This window comes from Crocodylus siamensis, chromosome 8 (genome assembly GCF_052110815.1).
Source record: "Crocodylus siamensis isolate JL-2025a chromosome 8, ASM5211081v1, whole genome shotgun sequence".
NCBI classification, from domain to species: Eukaryota; Metazoa; Chordata; order Crocodylia; family Crocodylidae; genus Crocodylus; species Crocodylus siamensis.
The window spans coordinates 78,239,339-78,255,546 of NC_143402.1; the positions used below are offsets into that span (position 1 = coordinate 78,239,339).

General features: G+C 64.7%; 1 protein-coding gene across 3 annotated transcripts in view; it reads right to left on the reverse strand.

The window, feature by feature from the left end:
- The window catches only part of BAHCC1 (BAH domain and coiled-coil containing 1), a 36,710-nt gene that overhangs the window by 11,811 nt on the left and 8,691 nt on the right, over nucleotides 1-16,208 (reverse strand). For 2 of the 3 annotated variants that reach the window (XM_090061753.1, XM_090061752.1), the window contains exons 3-5: nucleotides 4,404-4,583; nucleotides 2,301-2,423; nucleotides 69-1,971 (exon numbers count right to left, since the gene is read on the reverse strand). In XM_090061753.1, the coding sequence (XP_089917879.1) occupies nucleotides 69-1,971; nucleotides 2,301-2,423; nucleotides 4,404-4,583 (2,206 nt within the window). The remainder of the gene's footprint in view (nucleotides 1-68; nucleotides 1,972-2,300; nucleotides 2,424-4,403; nucleotides 4,584-16,208) is intronic. The other variant, XM_090061754.1, reaches the window with a different exon arrangement.

Sequence of the window (16,208 nt, forward strand, 5' to 3'; positions counted from 1 at the left end):
GCGCCGAGCCGCCCAGCCCTACACCCACCAGCACGGCCCCGTGCGCCCGCCCCACGCCCGGCGCTTACTGGAGAAGGAGCTCGCGGCCGGCCAGCCCCAGGCGCTCCTCGCAGAGGCGGCTCCGCTCATCCTCGGGCTCCAGGTCGATGACGTGCATGGGCCGGGCTGTGCCGGCTGCAGAGACGAGCGCTGCGTGAGTGCCCGGCCGGCCGGCGGGACCCTGCTCCCATCGTCCGTCGCCCCCGTTACCTTTGAGCCCCAGGCCTGCCCGGCCCTGGCGGCTGGAGCCGGCGCCGTAGGAGGGCTCGGGGCGGCTGAGCGTGTCCTTCTGGCGCGCCACGGCCACAGCGATGCCCACGGGCGGCTGCCGCACCTCGCCCTCGCCGTGGCCTGGGTCGTGCTCCCGGCTGCGGGCGCAGTCCGGCCGCTCGGGCTCCGGCTGCCCCTTGCCGGCCGGGGGGGGGAACTTGGGGTCCTGGTGGGCACAGCTGGCCTTGAGGCCGCCCAGCCCCACAAAGGGGGCCTTCTGGCCCACGATAAGTGCTTGGTTGCTGTACTTGAGCAGGTTCTTCATGGCCGACACCTCGTCCGGGGGTGCCGGCAGGTCCTGGCCCAGCACTGAGCCCTGCGTCATGAGCGCGGCCTGCTGCAGGCTGGTGCTGAATGGGTCCAGGTAGGAGCTCTTCCGCTCCTCGCTCAGGGCCAAGGGGGGCCCCTGGCCTTGCACGCCCCAGGGTGGCAGCGGGGGTCCCCCATAGCCCAGGGAGCTCAGCTCCAGTGGCTTGCGCTTGGCCTCGGGGCCACCGCCCGCCGGCTCCATGTCGGGCGCTGCGTGCTGCTGGTGCCGGATACGGGCCACCTTCTGCACGCCGGGGCCCGGCGGCTCCTTGCTGGCTTTGTCTAAAGTGCAGCAGGCCTGGCTCAGCGCCACGCACAGGCCCTCCGGGGGGTTGGCACGGGCGCAGTCGGGCCCCGGCGCCATCTCGAAGTAGCCGCCCTTGTCCAAGCCGCCCTTGGGCGCGGGCGCGTAGGGCGCTTCGGCTCCGGTGCCGCCCAGGTACTCCAGGCCCTTGAGGCGGGCGCCAGCGCTGGGGCCCCACTCCAGCCGCCGCTCCGCCTTGGCCTCGGCCTTGAGGGCGTGGAAGGAGTTGGCGTAGGCGCCGGCGCCGTGCTCGGGCCCCAGCTCGCCATGCCGGTCCTTGACCTCGGCCCGCTCCAGCCCGCAGGGCTCCGAGGGCACCTGGAAGGACCGGCTCTTGTCAGCCAGGTGCCCCACGGAAGGCACGAGCGTGGCCCCGCTCATCTTCAGCTCCCGCCCGGCCTTGTCCGGCAAGGGGCAGAGCCCGTCAGGGCCGGCGTGCAGCTGCAGGCAGGGGAAGGAGCCGGCCGCGCTGCTCAGCGGGGGCGGCCCGGCGGGCAGGCTGGAGGGCACCGTGTAGGACACGGCGTGGTGCAGCATCTGCCGCCGCTCCACGCCCTCGCTGTAGGGCTGGGGCGACTCGTGGGGGGCCAGCTCCCGCTCCTTGGCGCAGCGGCCGGGGGGAATGGTGCCGTGGCGCGGCAGGGCCCCGCCGCCAGTGCAGCTGGGCAGCAGGGACTTGGTGGCATCGCCGGCCAGCACCTTGGCATTCACCAGGCAGGCGGGGAGGTGCTTGGGCCGCGTCTCGCATGCGCCGCGCGGGGGGGGCCCCTCTTTGCAGTGCCCGTCGGGCACCAGTGGCAGCATGGCCTTGTGCCTCTCCTTGCTGTCCTCCTCGGGCATCCGATCCTTGGCTTCGCCCTTGCCGCCCTTCTCCTTGGCCGCCAGGAAGCGCTCATAGTCCTTGTGGGCCTTGGGGCCGTGGCTGGGCTCCCGGTCCCGGCTACACGAGCCCACGGGGTGCCCTGGCGCTGCCCGCGCCATGCTGGGGAAGTTGTGGTTGGTTGACAGCAGGGCGGGCTGCGCCGGCAGGTTCCTCAGGTAGAAGTTGTCTGGGGGCAAAGCATGAGGGCTAAGCGGGCATGGGGGGGGGTATGGGGTCCTCCTGCCCACGCCAGCCTTGCAAATGCACTGCGGGACCTGGTCAAACCCTCCCCGGGGGGTAAAGTCCCATGCCACTTTCCTGCACAGGAAGCAGGGTGGCAGCTTGTTAGCTGCCCATCCAAGATGAGCCCCCCGCCCAGAGTCAGGGGGTGCCAGAAGATGCCATGGCCTGGGCAGGGGGACATGGCACTGGCTGCTCTGGGCTGGGGACAAGGCTTGAACACCCGTGTGCGAGCACCCAGGCATGCAGAGGGCAGGTGCCTGCCCCGGTACCTGCCTTTCTGGCTTTCATAGAAGCGATGCTGGCCGTAGAGGACGTTGCCGTTTCCATGGTGATCCAGGTGGCTCATGGGAAGGAAGGTGGAAGCCAGGCTCCCCGAGAACCTGGGGTACCCCGGGGCTGCGGAGGCAAGTGCAGGAGCTGCGGAGGCCGGGCAGCGGCAGCACGGAGGTGGGGTGATGGGCTGGCGTGCGGCATGCGTGCACGTGCCTGTACATGTGCACCACGCGGGCCTGCACCCAGGTACACCCATGCACACGCATGAATGCCTATTACACGGGCATGCACCTATGTGCACCACGCAGGCATGCACACAGGCACATGCGTGCATGCACAGGTGCACCACACAAGCACGCATCGAGGCACACATGCATGTGCATACCATGTGGGCATACACCCAGGCACATGCATGCCACACAAGCATGCACCCAGGTACCTGCGTGCATGCCAGGAGGACATCCCCCAGCAGTAAATCGGCACTTTTTGCGGCTGCACAAACCTACCCCTCCCTCATGGCAGATGCCCAAGGGGGGTTTCAGCAGCCCCCAGCCTCCACCCAGGAGCCCTGAGTTCCCTCTGGCTGGGGCTGGCAGGTGGTCTGAGCCAGGCCGGGCGGTGGTGCCCACCCCTGGAGTAGTGGGCGGGTGCTGTCCCTCTTTAACGGGCAGCTGGTAAAAGTTTTACTGACCCTCATCTGAGTGAACAAGAGTCTGTAAATCCCTGGCCCAGACGCCAGCTCCAGCTGCAGACCCCGTAGTGACCCCCCATGGTTCCCGGCTCGTGCCAGAGCCCTGGGCTCGGCCCAGCCAGCACAGGGTGCCTGGCCCTTTTCCCACCCCCCGGCCTGGCGCACAGATGGTCTCTGCAGCCCCTGGAGAGGCCTGCCCATGCTCTTGGGCCCATCCTGGGGAGCAGGGGGCAGCTGGGCACGGGGAGGCAAAAGGACATGCCCAAGGTTATGAAGCAAGGTAGTGGCAGAGAAACCCAGGTGCCCTGCTTCCCACCCGTGCTGCAGCTCCAAGGCGCCCAGCTCAGTGCAGCCCCCACCAGCTCCGGCTGCGAGGGTCATGGCCCAAGCAGCCCCACAGGACGCCCCCCAGACCCTGCTCTGTTTTCATCCTGGGGGGAGGGGAGTTACACCCCCACCCCACCCCGCAGGATGCAGCCAGGCCACTCGTGACATGAGTACACAGGCCTCAGCCCTCGCAGAGAGGACGCAGCTGCCCACGCACAGGGCAGGGGACCTGGGGGGAGGTCAGGGGTGCCGGGAGCCCCCAGCCTGGCTGCAACGGTGCCAGCCTGCCCTGCGGGCTGAGGCCAGGCAGACTCGCTGTACTTGTGACAGGCAGGAGAGGGTCTGCTCAGGAGCTAAGGGCTTCTCAGCCTCCTCCCCGCCAGGCTGCCCGTCAGCAGGGCCCGGCTCATGCAGCCCCCTCCCACGGCGCGTGGAGCGAGCCCCGGCCTGCCGGCAGCCAGCTGGCACCCGTTCAAACGAGCAGCCGGGCCGGGCCGGCGGCCAGGGCACGGCGCCAGCACCCCCTCGCCGCGCTCCCGCCCCACACGGCCCCGCTCCCCGCGCACGGAGCAGGTGGCGATGCCCCGGGCACGGCGGGAGCCCGGCGTGCAGGGGGTCTGTCGCCCTGGGGGAGCCAGCCCCACCGGAGCGAGGGGGTCCCCTGCAAGCCCGGACGCCCAGCCCCTCCACCTGCGTCCGGGCGGGGCTGCAGGGGGAGCCCCCTCCCCTGCCCGCGGGAAGCCACGCCGGCAGCCGTTGGCGCCGCAGGAAGCGTGGGGCGGCATCGGTTGAGCCCGGAGGGCACGTGCTCTGGGGTGGGGACGAGCGCCTGGCACGGTTCTCAGCCCCGAGGGGGTCCGCCCCGGCCCGGTCCCCGCGCGGAGGGGCCGCGCCGGCCGCACCTGCAGCCCCCGTCGGTTACGCGCCCCCGCCGCGCGCTTCCTGGCACCTGGCGCCCGCCCCCCCGCGCCCCTCCGAGGAGGGCGCCCAGCCCCGCCCCGCCCCGCGGGAGGAGCCCGCTCCACGGTCACCAGTGCCACGAGTCTGGCAGGCCTCGGCTCCGCCCGGCACGGCCGCACCCTTACCTTCGTGGGAGTGTGAGAACCAGAGCTGCGAGGTGCCGGAGTGGGGGCCGCGGAAGGCCGGCTCGGAGGGGGACGAGGCGGGGCCGGCGGGGTGCGCGGGGGCGCCCGAGCCCAGGCTGCTGGTCAGGAAGCTCCCCATGAAGGACGAGGCGGGCGAGTTCCCCATCAGGCTGCTCCCTGCTGCGGGCACAAGGCGGGAGCGTCGGCGCCGGGCACGAGGCTGCACACGTGTGCACACGCCCCCCCTGCGTGCACGCACCCCCCCAGGCTGCGGGGGTCCGGCACCCACCCCCCAGCCCGGTGGCAGGGAGTGGGGCGGTGAGATCATGCTGGAAACTCGGGAGCCGGTAGCCAAGGGCCGGGCGGCTGGGAACGGCCGCGGGCGGCCACACATGTGTGTGCAGCCGTGGGCGCGGGCGGGAGCGGGGCCCCCCGGCGCGGCGGGGCCTGGCACGGCGCCCGGCTGGGCAGGAAACGCCGGTCCCTGCGGAGCCGGGCCCGGCCCACGCTCCGGGCCAGCCCGCCGGGATGTTTCGGGGATGAGTGTGGGGATGTGGTTCCCGGGCACCGGGGGAGCGCCGCGCCCAGCAGCTGGGCCGGGGCGGGGGCCGGCGGGGCAGGGCCGGAGGAGGAGGCTGTTCCCGCCGCCGCGCTGAGAACCCCGCGCCTCCGGCTCTCCCACAGCCCGCGGCCCCGCCGCACGCGCCAGCCGGGGAACCGGAGGATGCCGGGCCCAGGGGCAGGGCCAGGGCGGGGGTGGCACAGCTCGGGGCCTCCCCGGCCGCTCTCGCCCCAGGGCACTTGGGGTGGATGGTGCTCGGTGCCCCTCACTCCCGAACTGCCTGCCCCTCGGCTGCCTGGGGCCTCTCCCAGCCTTGGAACTCCCCCCCCCCCCGCTTCACGCGTGCGCACGCACACACACACACAATCATGAACATGCATGCACGTATGCACACACACACGGGTACACACGCACACAGAGACGTGCGCATGAATGCACTCAGACATGCAATTATGCCCACACGCGTGCTCACATACGACGCCCATGTCCACACCCACACACGACGTGCACACGCAGGCCCACAGACACACGCACATGCATCCACACTCCTGCACAGATGTGCACACATAATTCGCACGCGCACACGCAGCTGAGAGCGCGCTGGGGCCGATGCTGGCCGGGGGGCGCGATGGGGCGTGGAGTCTCCCCGCACCAGGGCCCCCCCGCCCCGTGCTGCCGGCTGGTGCCGGGGGAGCAGCTCCATGGCCCGAGGCTGGGGGCGAAGCCGGCAGAGGGATGGAGGCCAGGCCAAGGCCGGCTGAAACCGCCCCCCATGCTCACACGCTGCTGGCATTTCCGACCCGCTGACTCACACCCCTGGCACCGCGGCTCCCAGCGCAGCCCGGCCTCTCTCCCGCACCCCGGCTGCTTCTGCCCCCCATCCTGCCGGGGCAGCTGGCGAGGGAGAGATGGACGGCGCTGGGCCGTTCGGATGGACAGACAGCGCCTCACCCTCCCCTCCAGCCACAGTGCCCCCGATGGCACCGTCCCAGCCCCCCCGCCCAGCATGCGGAGGCTGCAGCTGGCGAGGGCAGCACCCGGGCAGGCTCCCAGGGGAGCAGGAGGGTCCGGCCACGGCCTTCCCACGGCCAGCGTTTGGCCCCGGTGCTGGTTCTCAGCGCCATGGGGCTGGGACCCGGGCTTGGCGCAGCACGGGTGTCCCTGCAAGGCCGGGGCCCGGGGGTGTGAGGAGTTGCAGGGGTCCCAGCCCAGCACCGGGCCCGTGGGACGACCTCCCTGCGGGGCTGCTTGGGGAGGGAGGAAGGGGCCGTGGGGCTGCCCCAGAGGTGCCCCAGGCCGGGGGTGGGAAAAGGGCTAGGCACCCTGCGCTGGCTGGGGCTGCTCCCAGCAAGGAGGCGCTGGAGGGGCGTGGGGTGTTGGGGGCCCTCCAGCAGCCGCGGAGACTCAGTGCTCAGCCCTGCCTGGCAGCCAGCTCCGCCGGGAACTCCCTGGCCCCGCGCCCGCCCCGTCCCTCCTTCCCCACGTGGGGCCGGCTCCGTGACTCAGCACCAGGGCACCGCTCCGGAGCCGGGATCCGAGGCGGGGCAGGATTTGGCCAACAGGGGAAGGGTTGGCCGGGCAGTTCTTGGGGCTGCGGGTCGGGAGTGAGGGGCACCAGCAAGGCTGGGGGGACCGTGACTAGCAGCGCAGGATGCTGCGGTCAGGACTGGGGAGGGGTGTCAGCAGAGCCAATGCGGAAGGCTATATGGAGCGAGCCCCTCTTTCAGCGCGCTCTGGGCCCCGGGGACGCAGAGCCCCGCTGGCACTGTACAGCCCCGTCTCAAACAGCCCAGACCGGCAAAGGGAGGGGAGGGGAAACTGAGGCAGGGCGATGGTGGTGTCTGTGAGATGAGGGAGCTATGCTGGGTGGGAAGAGGGGCACAGGGCCCAGCCTGGGGGACCCGAGGTGCTGCTCAGGGGCAAGGAAGGGGTTAAACCAGAGACTCCAGCAGAGCTAGTTCCAGCCACCTGCCAAAAATGCAGGGTGGGCTGGAGCTGGAGCTGGAGCTGGAGCTGGGGGTTTCTCTTTGGCAGGCCTGACACCAGGGGTGAGTACATCAGGTCTCAGCACAGCGTGTCCTGCCTGGGGCTGCGAGTCGGGAGTGAGGCGCACCAGGAGGGCTGGGGGGGCAGGGGGGTGGTGTGCACTGTGCAGGGAGGGGGAAGGCTCCTCCTGTCCCCTGGCTGGGATGGGGGGCCGCGGCCTCCCTGTGAAACTGCCCCGGGGGGCTGGGAGATCCCCCACCCCGGCTCAGGGGGAACAGGGAGGCTGCATCTGCTGCGCTGCAGAGCAGGTTCTGGCCAGGATGCGCACACGCACATGCACGTGCAGATGCACACATCCTGGGTCATGCACATGCACCCCCGCCCCGGCGGGGTCTGTGTGCACCGAAGTAGGCAACTGGCCATGAACATGCAGCCAGGCCCACGCCCCCATGTGCGCAGTCGGGTGGGGGAGTGCGCAGCCTGCCACACATGCACTCCCCGCCCCAGCACGCCAGCGGTGCACAGCACGCAACCAGCCATGCGGACACATGTGCGCAGGCCTCGACAGCAGCCCCCACACCTGCACATGTGCGCACGCACACATGCATGAGCACATGTGCACGTGCACACGTGCATGCACAAAGAGCTGCCCTCCCAGGCCTGCGCTCTCCTCTGGGTCTTGTCCTGTTATACCCAGAGTGGAGCAGGAAGCCCCTGCGGGTCCGGTCCCGTGCCTCACCCCACCCCAGAAGGCCAGGAGGACTGGGCTTCCCATCATGCACCAGACAGCAGGCCCTGCCATGGCTGTGCATCGAGGCAGGGTAGCAGGGCTACAGCTGAGACAGGAGGAGGATGATGCTGGGTCTATTTTTGGGTCACAACATCGTGCATGGAGCTGGGCCCAAGAGCAGCCCGGGCATCACCACCCCCCCGTGCTCCCACCCCACTCAGGCTTGCCTGGGAGAGCTGCCCTGTTCCCAGAAGCTGGTGTGCTGGAAGGGGAGGTGCGGCGCCAGGGCTGGCACACAGCCACGCATGCATGGGAGCCTCCCTGAATGTGCTATCAGGGCGGTGGCATGTGCATGCATGCAGCTGTGCGCACATCTGAGACAGCATGACCCTGATGTGGGCACACGTGCCTGGCTGGCTCGGGGCAGCGGGCAGGAGTCTGGCTCCACCCCAGAGCTGGGCGCAGGTCGCGGCCTAGCGCTTTCAGGGGGACCCCGAGGAGGGCGGTGCGCTCCCCCTCCCTCCTGGTTACGATGGGATGGGGCAAGGATGAGCCTTATGCAACATCCTCCACTGGGGCCTGGGGAGCAGGGAGCGTTTGGCCAAAATCTGCTGGTTCTTCCCAGATTTCATCATCTCTCCTGGCCGGCCATGGCCAAGGCTCCCCTGGCCCAGGCACTGGCTTCCTCTGGCCAAGCTGCTGCCCTGGGGCAGGCACACGCCAGGCACAACGGACCTGGGGCAGCTCCGGGGGCACGACAGACGTGGACAGCCACGGCTTGGAATCACAGCCCGTGGCCTGGTTGTGGCTCCCCACCCCGGCTGCGAAGCCCCCAGAGTGCCCCATTGCCCACAGCCCTGCCCCACTCCACCTGCATCTAGTCCCCCTTGGCCTGCCAGCGCCATGGGGCACAGACCGTCCACGCCGGGGTGCTGAGGGCAGCAGGGTGCAGCACACGAGCTGGGTCCTGGCGCTCTCAGACATCCCAGGTGCCTGGCGTGCACCCAGGGCTTCAGGGACACACCAGGAGAGAGGAAAGACACAGCTGCCCCCTCCGGCACTGCGGCACGGCCCCTCACCACCCAGACGGCCAAGGGATACCAATTAACACCCCACAGCATGGCCACCCCCTCCCCTTCAGAGCCTGCCGCCTGCCCCCCAGCCCTGCACTCCCCACGTCCCCATCCATCATTTCCCACGCTGCGGCGGGGAAGTATCGGCGATCCCTCCACTCCATCCGCGTGCGCAAACGGCCCGCAGCCATCAATCGCATGGCTGCGCCGTTTGCAGAAACATCGTCATCATCATCACGGCCCCGTGCAAAGTTTGGACGTGGCAGTGGGCGCGGGAGCTGTGCGGGGACCGGGCAATGGATGGCAGCGAGCGGGTGAAGGCGGCGAGGCGCTGGTGGCAAACGCGAGCTGACAGGCCGAGGAGGCCGGTGCCGGGGAGCTGAGCTCAGCTCCTGCCTGGGGAGACGGTCTCGGGGAAGCGGGGCGTGGGGTAGCCAGACGCTGCACAGCCCCTGCCCCGCGGAGCTGACGCGCCAGCCCTGCCTGGCCGGACTCCTGGGCCCTCTGCCCAGCTCCCACGTGACCTTGAGCACTGCAGCCATGCAGCGTACATGCGCGCAACAACACACAAACACACGCGCGTGCGCGCCCCGCCGCTGACGCCCCAACCCAGCCCGCGCGGGAGATACTGGATCTCCAGGGCCGGTACAGTCCGTGGTCTCTTGCAGCGCAGGGACCAATTAGCGCCTGCCTGGCGCTGGTGTTTGTGATGTGGGCACCTGCCCCGGGAGGAGGAGGAGGGCTGGAGCCAGCCGGGACCACGGAACAGCTCAGCACGGCCGCCTGGCACCCCCGGCCTGCCCAGCTCCCACCCCCACAGCACGGGGGAGCCCGGGGCCCCAGCCGTGCAGCGCTGTCCTGGGCAGAGCCCCTCACCCTGGCGCCTGGGCATCGCTCTACCGGGCACAGCTGGCAAAGGCTGAGGCCAGTTCCTCCCCCTCCCAGGTGGTGGTCTGGACCCCATCCCACCTCCACTCCTGCCCCATGGGGGTTTCTTGGGAGGGGAGACACTGTTTGGCTTGCGCGCGCGCACACACACACGTGCAGACACAGGCACACATGCACAAACACGCATGTACAAAGTACATGTATGCACACACATGCACACATGGGCAGACACATGCAGCCACAAGCACACATGTAGACACAGGCTCACACATGGGCAGACACAAGCACACACGTGCACGCTCCGGCTCTCCTGCCCCCCAGTCTCTGGGCCCCCACGGGGTTAGCGAGCCCCAGCCGATGCTCTCAGCTCCCCAGAGCCGTGCGGCTCTTCACACGCTCTCTCCTGGCCCTGAGTCATTTCCACGTGGCCTTGGGACATGATCCATGAGCACCGAGGGGGGGATGAGTTAGATGCTAGGAATCCCCCGCCCCCGGCCAGCCAGCGTGGAGAGCCAGGCTCTGGGAGCAGGAGCCCTGGGCCATGCTGGCAGCCCGGTGCCCTGCTCAGACCCAGCAAGGCGGGGGCAGAAGGGTCTGGACAAGGACCTGCCGTGGAGGGAGATCGAGGATGCTCAGTACGAACGGGTCAGGTCCCGATGAGACCCCCCTCCTCTCCCCTGCCCCCCCAAGGAGCCGGCCCCTCCAGGGGATGCTATGGGCGCAGTAAGGCCTGTCCCTGGCTGGCCGGGGCACGTGTGCTGGGACCACACAGGGCATGTGACATTCTGGATATGCCTGGCCTGCTGTACGTGTCCCCGTAGCACAGCAAGGGGGCTCTGGCTGCAGCCTGTCCCCACGGGTGCAGGAGGGCTGCGGGGGGCACGCTGCATCGCTGGACTGGGCAGAGCCCCGGGCAGGGCCATGAGGAGACCTCAGGAAGGGACGGCCCCAGCCTGCACTGACGCGGCTGGGGTCTTTCTGGCGCACTTCTGGAGGTGCGGGGAGCGGGGAGGCATCCACATGGGGCAGGTCCAGCCCCTCTGGCATGGCAAGATGCTGGGGCTACAAGGCCGTCCCCCGGCTGCGACGGGTCAGCCTCGGGCCTGGAGCCCACGAGGCTCCCCTGGCCTGAACTGGCTTCCCCAAGCTCGGCTGGAGAAAGAGGCCTCGTGGGTTCCCTGCTCCCCAGCCCCACACGCATGCACACCTCTACACGTGCACACACTCGTGCACATTTACACCTGCACGCACCCACGTGCACACATGCAAAGCTCATCCCTGACTTTCACCACGACACGCAACACAGGTGTCCACGGACTCCACCCAGCAGACAGGTTCTGGCCTCCCAGTCCCCCGGGGCACCGAGGGCTCGTTTCCCCACCACGGGGCAATCCTCCCGGCGTTCATTAGAGGCACTTAGTGCCCACAGGTGAGACCCGTACACGCACTGCACCATTATCCCCGCCCGGCCTCGCTGTCTCCCTGCAGACACGCACACGCCACGTGCACTGCTCCGAATCATAACTAATGAACAGATGAAACCACTCAAGGGTAATTCTGCCAGATTTGGGTTTCTCCATCTCCTGCTCTTTCTCTCCCTGACACGTGTGCTCTTACCTCCCACCCGCCCGGTAATCTTCAGCAGGAGTGTCGCTAATAATGAGTAGACAAGTTAATCTCCAAATCTGTTTTAACTTTGACACCTACTTTTTAAAATGCAGCGCATGTTCCAGAGAGGCTGGGCCGGCGAGCCGCACCGCAGCACCGGCGACGGGGAGGGGAGGATGAAAAGCCTTCTTCCCAAATGATGGATAGCTCAGTGATCCCCAAATCCCTGGACCCCCACACTCGCCCGACCTGTTCCCATCACGGCTGGAAGGAGAAGGTCGTCCCCTGATCCCAGCCAGCCAGCAGCCCTTGGGGGAACACGGCACGGACACACGCATGCATGCACGCACACTTGAATAATTAAGATGAAATCTTAAAGTCATTAAGGAAAAAGTTGCAAGGTGGATCGCCTGGAGATCTCTCCTCCGCGCTGGCTCCCGACCAGTTCGGCTTTTGTTGTTTCCATCCTGCTTGGTGGGTTTCAGCAGGAGACACAGCTGCGGATCTGCGTGCATGCACGCGCGTGTGTGTGTGTGCACACAAGATCAAGGGCTCCCGTATTCCCATTCAACAGCCTCTGGTGACGTGGACGAGCTGCTTTCAAGGTCTTAGGAAATTAGAGAAACAATCTCAAGTCCGTTTAAAAAAATAATAATAAAAAAAGCAAAGAGGAAGGCAGGCGGGCCGCGGAGCCCCCACTGCCTGACCTCTTCACGGCCCCCGCTCGCTCGGCAAGGCCAGAGTGAAATAAATAAATACCCCCAATGTGCTCCATGGAGCCCGGCCTGGAATTTAATCCACGGAGACAGCTGCAGGCGGAGCACGCTGGAGTGCGAGACAATCGCGGCGCTGGCACGGGGCGCTTGCAGCTGAGACACGCGGGGGACGGCGTGGAAAGCGGGACCCACCCTGGCTCCCCCCCCATTCACCGCACCTCGGCCTCCCGATCCCTCCCAGGCCGGCGCTCGCGGGGAAAGGATGATTATCTATTACAACAAACCGAGAGCTTCGCTGCAGTGACAAATAGGCCGGCACGAGCTCGACTATATATTAGCCTATAAAAATGTCAGGAGGGCAAAAATGCAGGTCCCGCATAAAGTATCGAGTTCGCAGAACCTGTTGGTGGAAGTTTCCGCTGCTCCTTCCCTGGTTTTATGTAGGGAGAGGCGTTAGCCGCGGGCTCGTTGCCACGGCATCCGGGCCCCATGTGCCATTAATTAACGAGGCAGGGCTGGCTTCTGCTCCTTGCCACCCCGGCTCACACGGGTCAGGGTGCGTGGCTCAGTGGCGGGACGCCCCTGCCTTCCCTTCCCCCGGTGGCGCTGGGTCTGTTGGGTTTCCGCGCGGATCCCGCACCGCTCGTTCGGTTCTTTGACGGCATTTGAACGCAGGGCCAGAGGGACTTCCCTGGAGGGGCTGGTCTGCGCGTATCGGGCACGTCCACGTGCAGCTCCCGTGGGAATTCAGCAGGAGAATTAAAACGCTCGTTGGCGGCTGCAGTGGTATCAGCAGCGAGGCAGGGCGGGCACCCAGGCTCTGCCACGCAGAAGGCCGCTCAGGGCCAGGCCAAGGATCCCACTGGGGTTAGTGCTTGGCACCCTCCTCCGAGGCGGCTGAGCACGGTCACCCGGTGCCACGGGCACAGAAGAACAGAGAGAAGCCAGGTGTGCGAGCTCCCAGGGTCCGCCCCGGCCATCCACATCCACGTGCGTGCTCTGGGCCCCAGCAGCACCACTGGCAATAACGGCGTGGCTGTGAGTGATGGGTTTAATAAAACAAAACGCGACGTTCCTGCCTTGCATTCTTCACGGCCCCTGCGTCCGCCTCTGACCTTGGTGCGCCCTGCGAGGTGCGCCGGGAGGCACGGTCCCGTGTTCAAGGCAAGCCAAGTGAGAGCCCCTTTGCAGGGCCACACGTGCCCTGCACTCTGCCCCTTGGATAACCCAGAGCCAGGGGCAGCATCGCGGTGCCCGGGTACAAAGGTGGCGGATGCGGGCGAGACGATGGGCCCGAGTCGGACGAGCCGCATTGGCCACGGCAGAGCCCCAAGGTTTGGCCCGGGGACTGTTCCACTCCCGCCTCTTCACCTTCCCCAGGCCGTCCGCTGTCCAAACCACTACTTGGCTTTATTTACTGGGCTAGGCCGTTATTAATCATCGCCGCTAATGACTGTTCCACGCCGTCCTACAGCCCCGTGGCCGAAGAGAGGGAGGGAGAGAAGGACGAAAGGAGTTGACTTGCCACGTGATTCCCCAAGCCAGCCGGGCTAGCTCGCCATCCCAGCCAGCCGGCGGGGTCAGCCCTCACGCTGCACTCGGTGGCTCCATTTTCCTCGACGCGTTCGAGGCACTGGGCCGGCGGGGAGGTTTGGATCTTGCTCTTCAAGGGCCCCGGTTGCAGGAGCAGGTGAAAGGGCTCTTTTGTGCCTGGGTGCGCGGCGGGGAGCGGAGGGCTTCCCTCGCCGAGGAGCTGCGCTTTCCCATTATTTATGCTTACAGCCTGCGCTAATGACATAGGTAAGTTGACAGCACACGTCCTATCAGCCCGCTGGAGTGTATCTCGATTGTTCAAACATACTCCGAAAGGTGCTCGAGCGTTTATCAAACGAGAAGAGCGGCGCCGGGTTTCAAACGCCCCGAGTATCTCCAGCAGATCCTCCTTGCCTCGCCGCCACTCCCCCTGCACCGCGAGGCCAGGTCCCCGGGCGGGCGCCCGCGCTGCGCCGCCGGCAGGGCGAGCGGCCTCGCCCAGCGTTTGCCCAGCTCCGGCATCGCGGGAACCTGCCTTTTTTCCCACTCTCTGCTGTGTCACAAACTCCAGTACCAATCTCTTCATCCAGCAGGAAGTGATGGACTCCAGAAGCCCAACCAATTACATTTAGACTCGTGAAAAGCTCGGTGGCTAGTAAATTATAATTTTTATTAGCTTGAGCAACGTTCCCGTAAGCGAACACGCGGAGTTCCCCACGAATGGCTCTTGCAGAATTTATTCAACTCCACGGGTCTTGCCAAAGCCCGGAATATTTTTAGCTCTTTCTCTTGTTGGATTTGGTTGTGTGTGTGTGTGTGTGTGTGTGTGTGCGTGCGCGCGCGCGTGTGTGTGTTGGGGTTTTTTTACGCGCATTTCTGGAGGCTTATTTTTAGACTTCTCCATGTTATTTTAACAGACTTCTTTGCATTTGGACATCCATATGTCACCCAGCTTCTCCGAGGCGGGTGTCTAAGAACAGTGGGTGTCGGTTTCTTCATGGAGAAGGCACGCTTTGCACCCGGGCTTTGGTGGCGTCTTCCCTGCGCAGCGGCGTGGATATTCCTATAGCAAAATTCCACGTCTTATAGGAATAATTAGATGTGATGGGGCTGCAGCTCCCAGGGGAAAGAGGCGCATTCCAAAATTGGGCTTTAATTTCCCAGCGTGTGCGTTAACCGCAGCTGCTTTGCGTAACACCGCGCGCCTTACAGTTTCTGTGCAAAAGATCAGCCCTGGCAGTTCCTAGCTGTTATCTGTGCGCTGCCTTTGATGTCTCATGCTACTTGTCATTTATAAGTAAAGATGGTTAGAGTCTTTAGAACGGGTCTTTGAACAGTAACTCTTTTAGCACCTATTTAATGCTGGGAACTGTGTTGCAAAAACACTCCGGGTGTCAGGGCGTTAATGAGGTATTTACAAAAATGAATTTTCTTTATTAATAATAACAACAACAACGATAATAATAATAATGTGGGGGTGGGAGAAAAATACCAAAGGACCAGACAGTTGGGGGGAGAAGCGGGCCTTGCGTTGCAGGGGATGTCTCACCAGGAAATGATTGTCTCTCTCATTGGATTTAATGATAACTGAATCTCTACCAAGATCTATTATCCCTGGTGACTGGGAGACTGGGGCAAAAGAAAGAGGTGCTCCATTAGAAATCCTTGGTTTGGGGTCCTCACAATTAATCTTTATTCATCAGTCTGATGATTATATTTGGATTCCTAGCCAGGCAGCTCTCAGATTATTTCTTATTGTCATTTCCACTCAGGCTGAAGTGTTGAAACACGCAGCTATCTTGCCAGGGGAAGGGGGGGAAAAACCCCAAACACAACAAAGTTTGATATTTGGGGTTTTCCCTGCGAGATTAAACCCTCTCTCTTGCTAAACAAGAGAGTCAACAGCCATGTGAAAACCCCAACTGCTCGCGGCAGAAACACTGCTGAATAATCCTGCCTTTTTTATTTTTTTCTAAACTTTCACAGCTTTGACTTGGGACCATCTGCATTACAGACAAAAAAAAAAAAAAAAATCTCACGCTGCACTAAAAATAATGATACCAAACATTTTAATTGCACCTTTTGTGACAAGGTTACTATAACAGCACTTTACCATAAAAATCTCTACGGCGGGATTATAAAACTATCAGCACTCAATTTTAAGAAAAACAATTTGCTAAACATTAAACGCTAACTTCCAAATCAAGGTCTTTTGAGTTAGCTTGGGAAAAAAAAAAAAAGCAGAGCGAAAGAAAGAGAGAGAGAGAGAGAGAGAGAGCATGGTTTGTAGAGAAAGCAAGAGGCGAGGATCTCCATGGGGAGAGAAATCCACAGCCCGGGCAGCGTTAGGATAAATGCTCGATCAACTAATGCAGCCTCCTGGAATTTCGACTGCCTGACCGGACATAAAATGGCACTTTCCAAAGGGCCCATTCTCTTCCCGCCCGCACCCTCCCCCAGCCGACAGAGCTGTCTCCTCCTGGGCCCTTCCGCATTGTGCATTTCAATTATTAGTATTATTACCACCATTATTATCGTTATTGTTGTTGTTATCATTATTATTATTATCCTCATGATTACTATTCTGTTTCTCCCAGGCTCAGCCTGGAAACCCAGCAAGCCGGCCCCACTTGCAGGCAGCTCTGCCTGCTGCCTTCCCCGAGAGGCTCGGCGTCTACGTTTGAACGCAGCGAGCAGGACGGCGAGGGA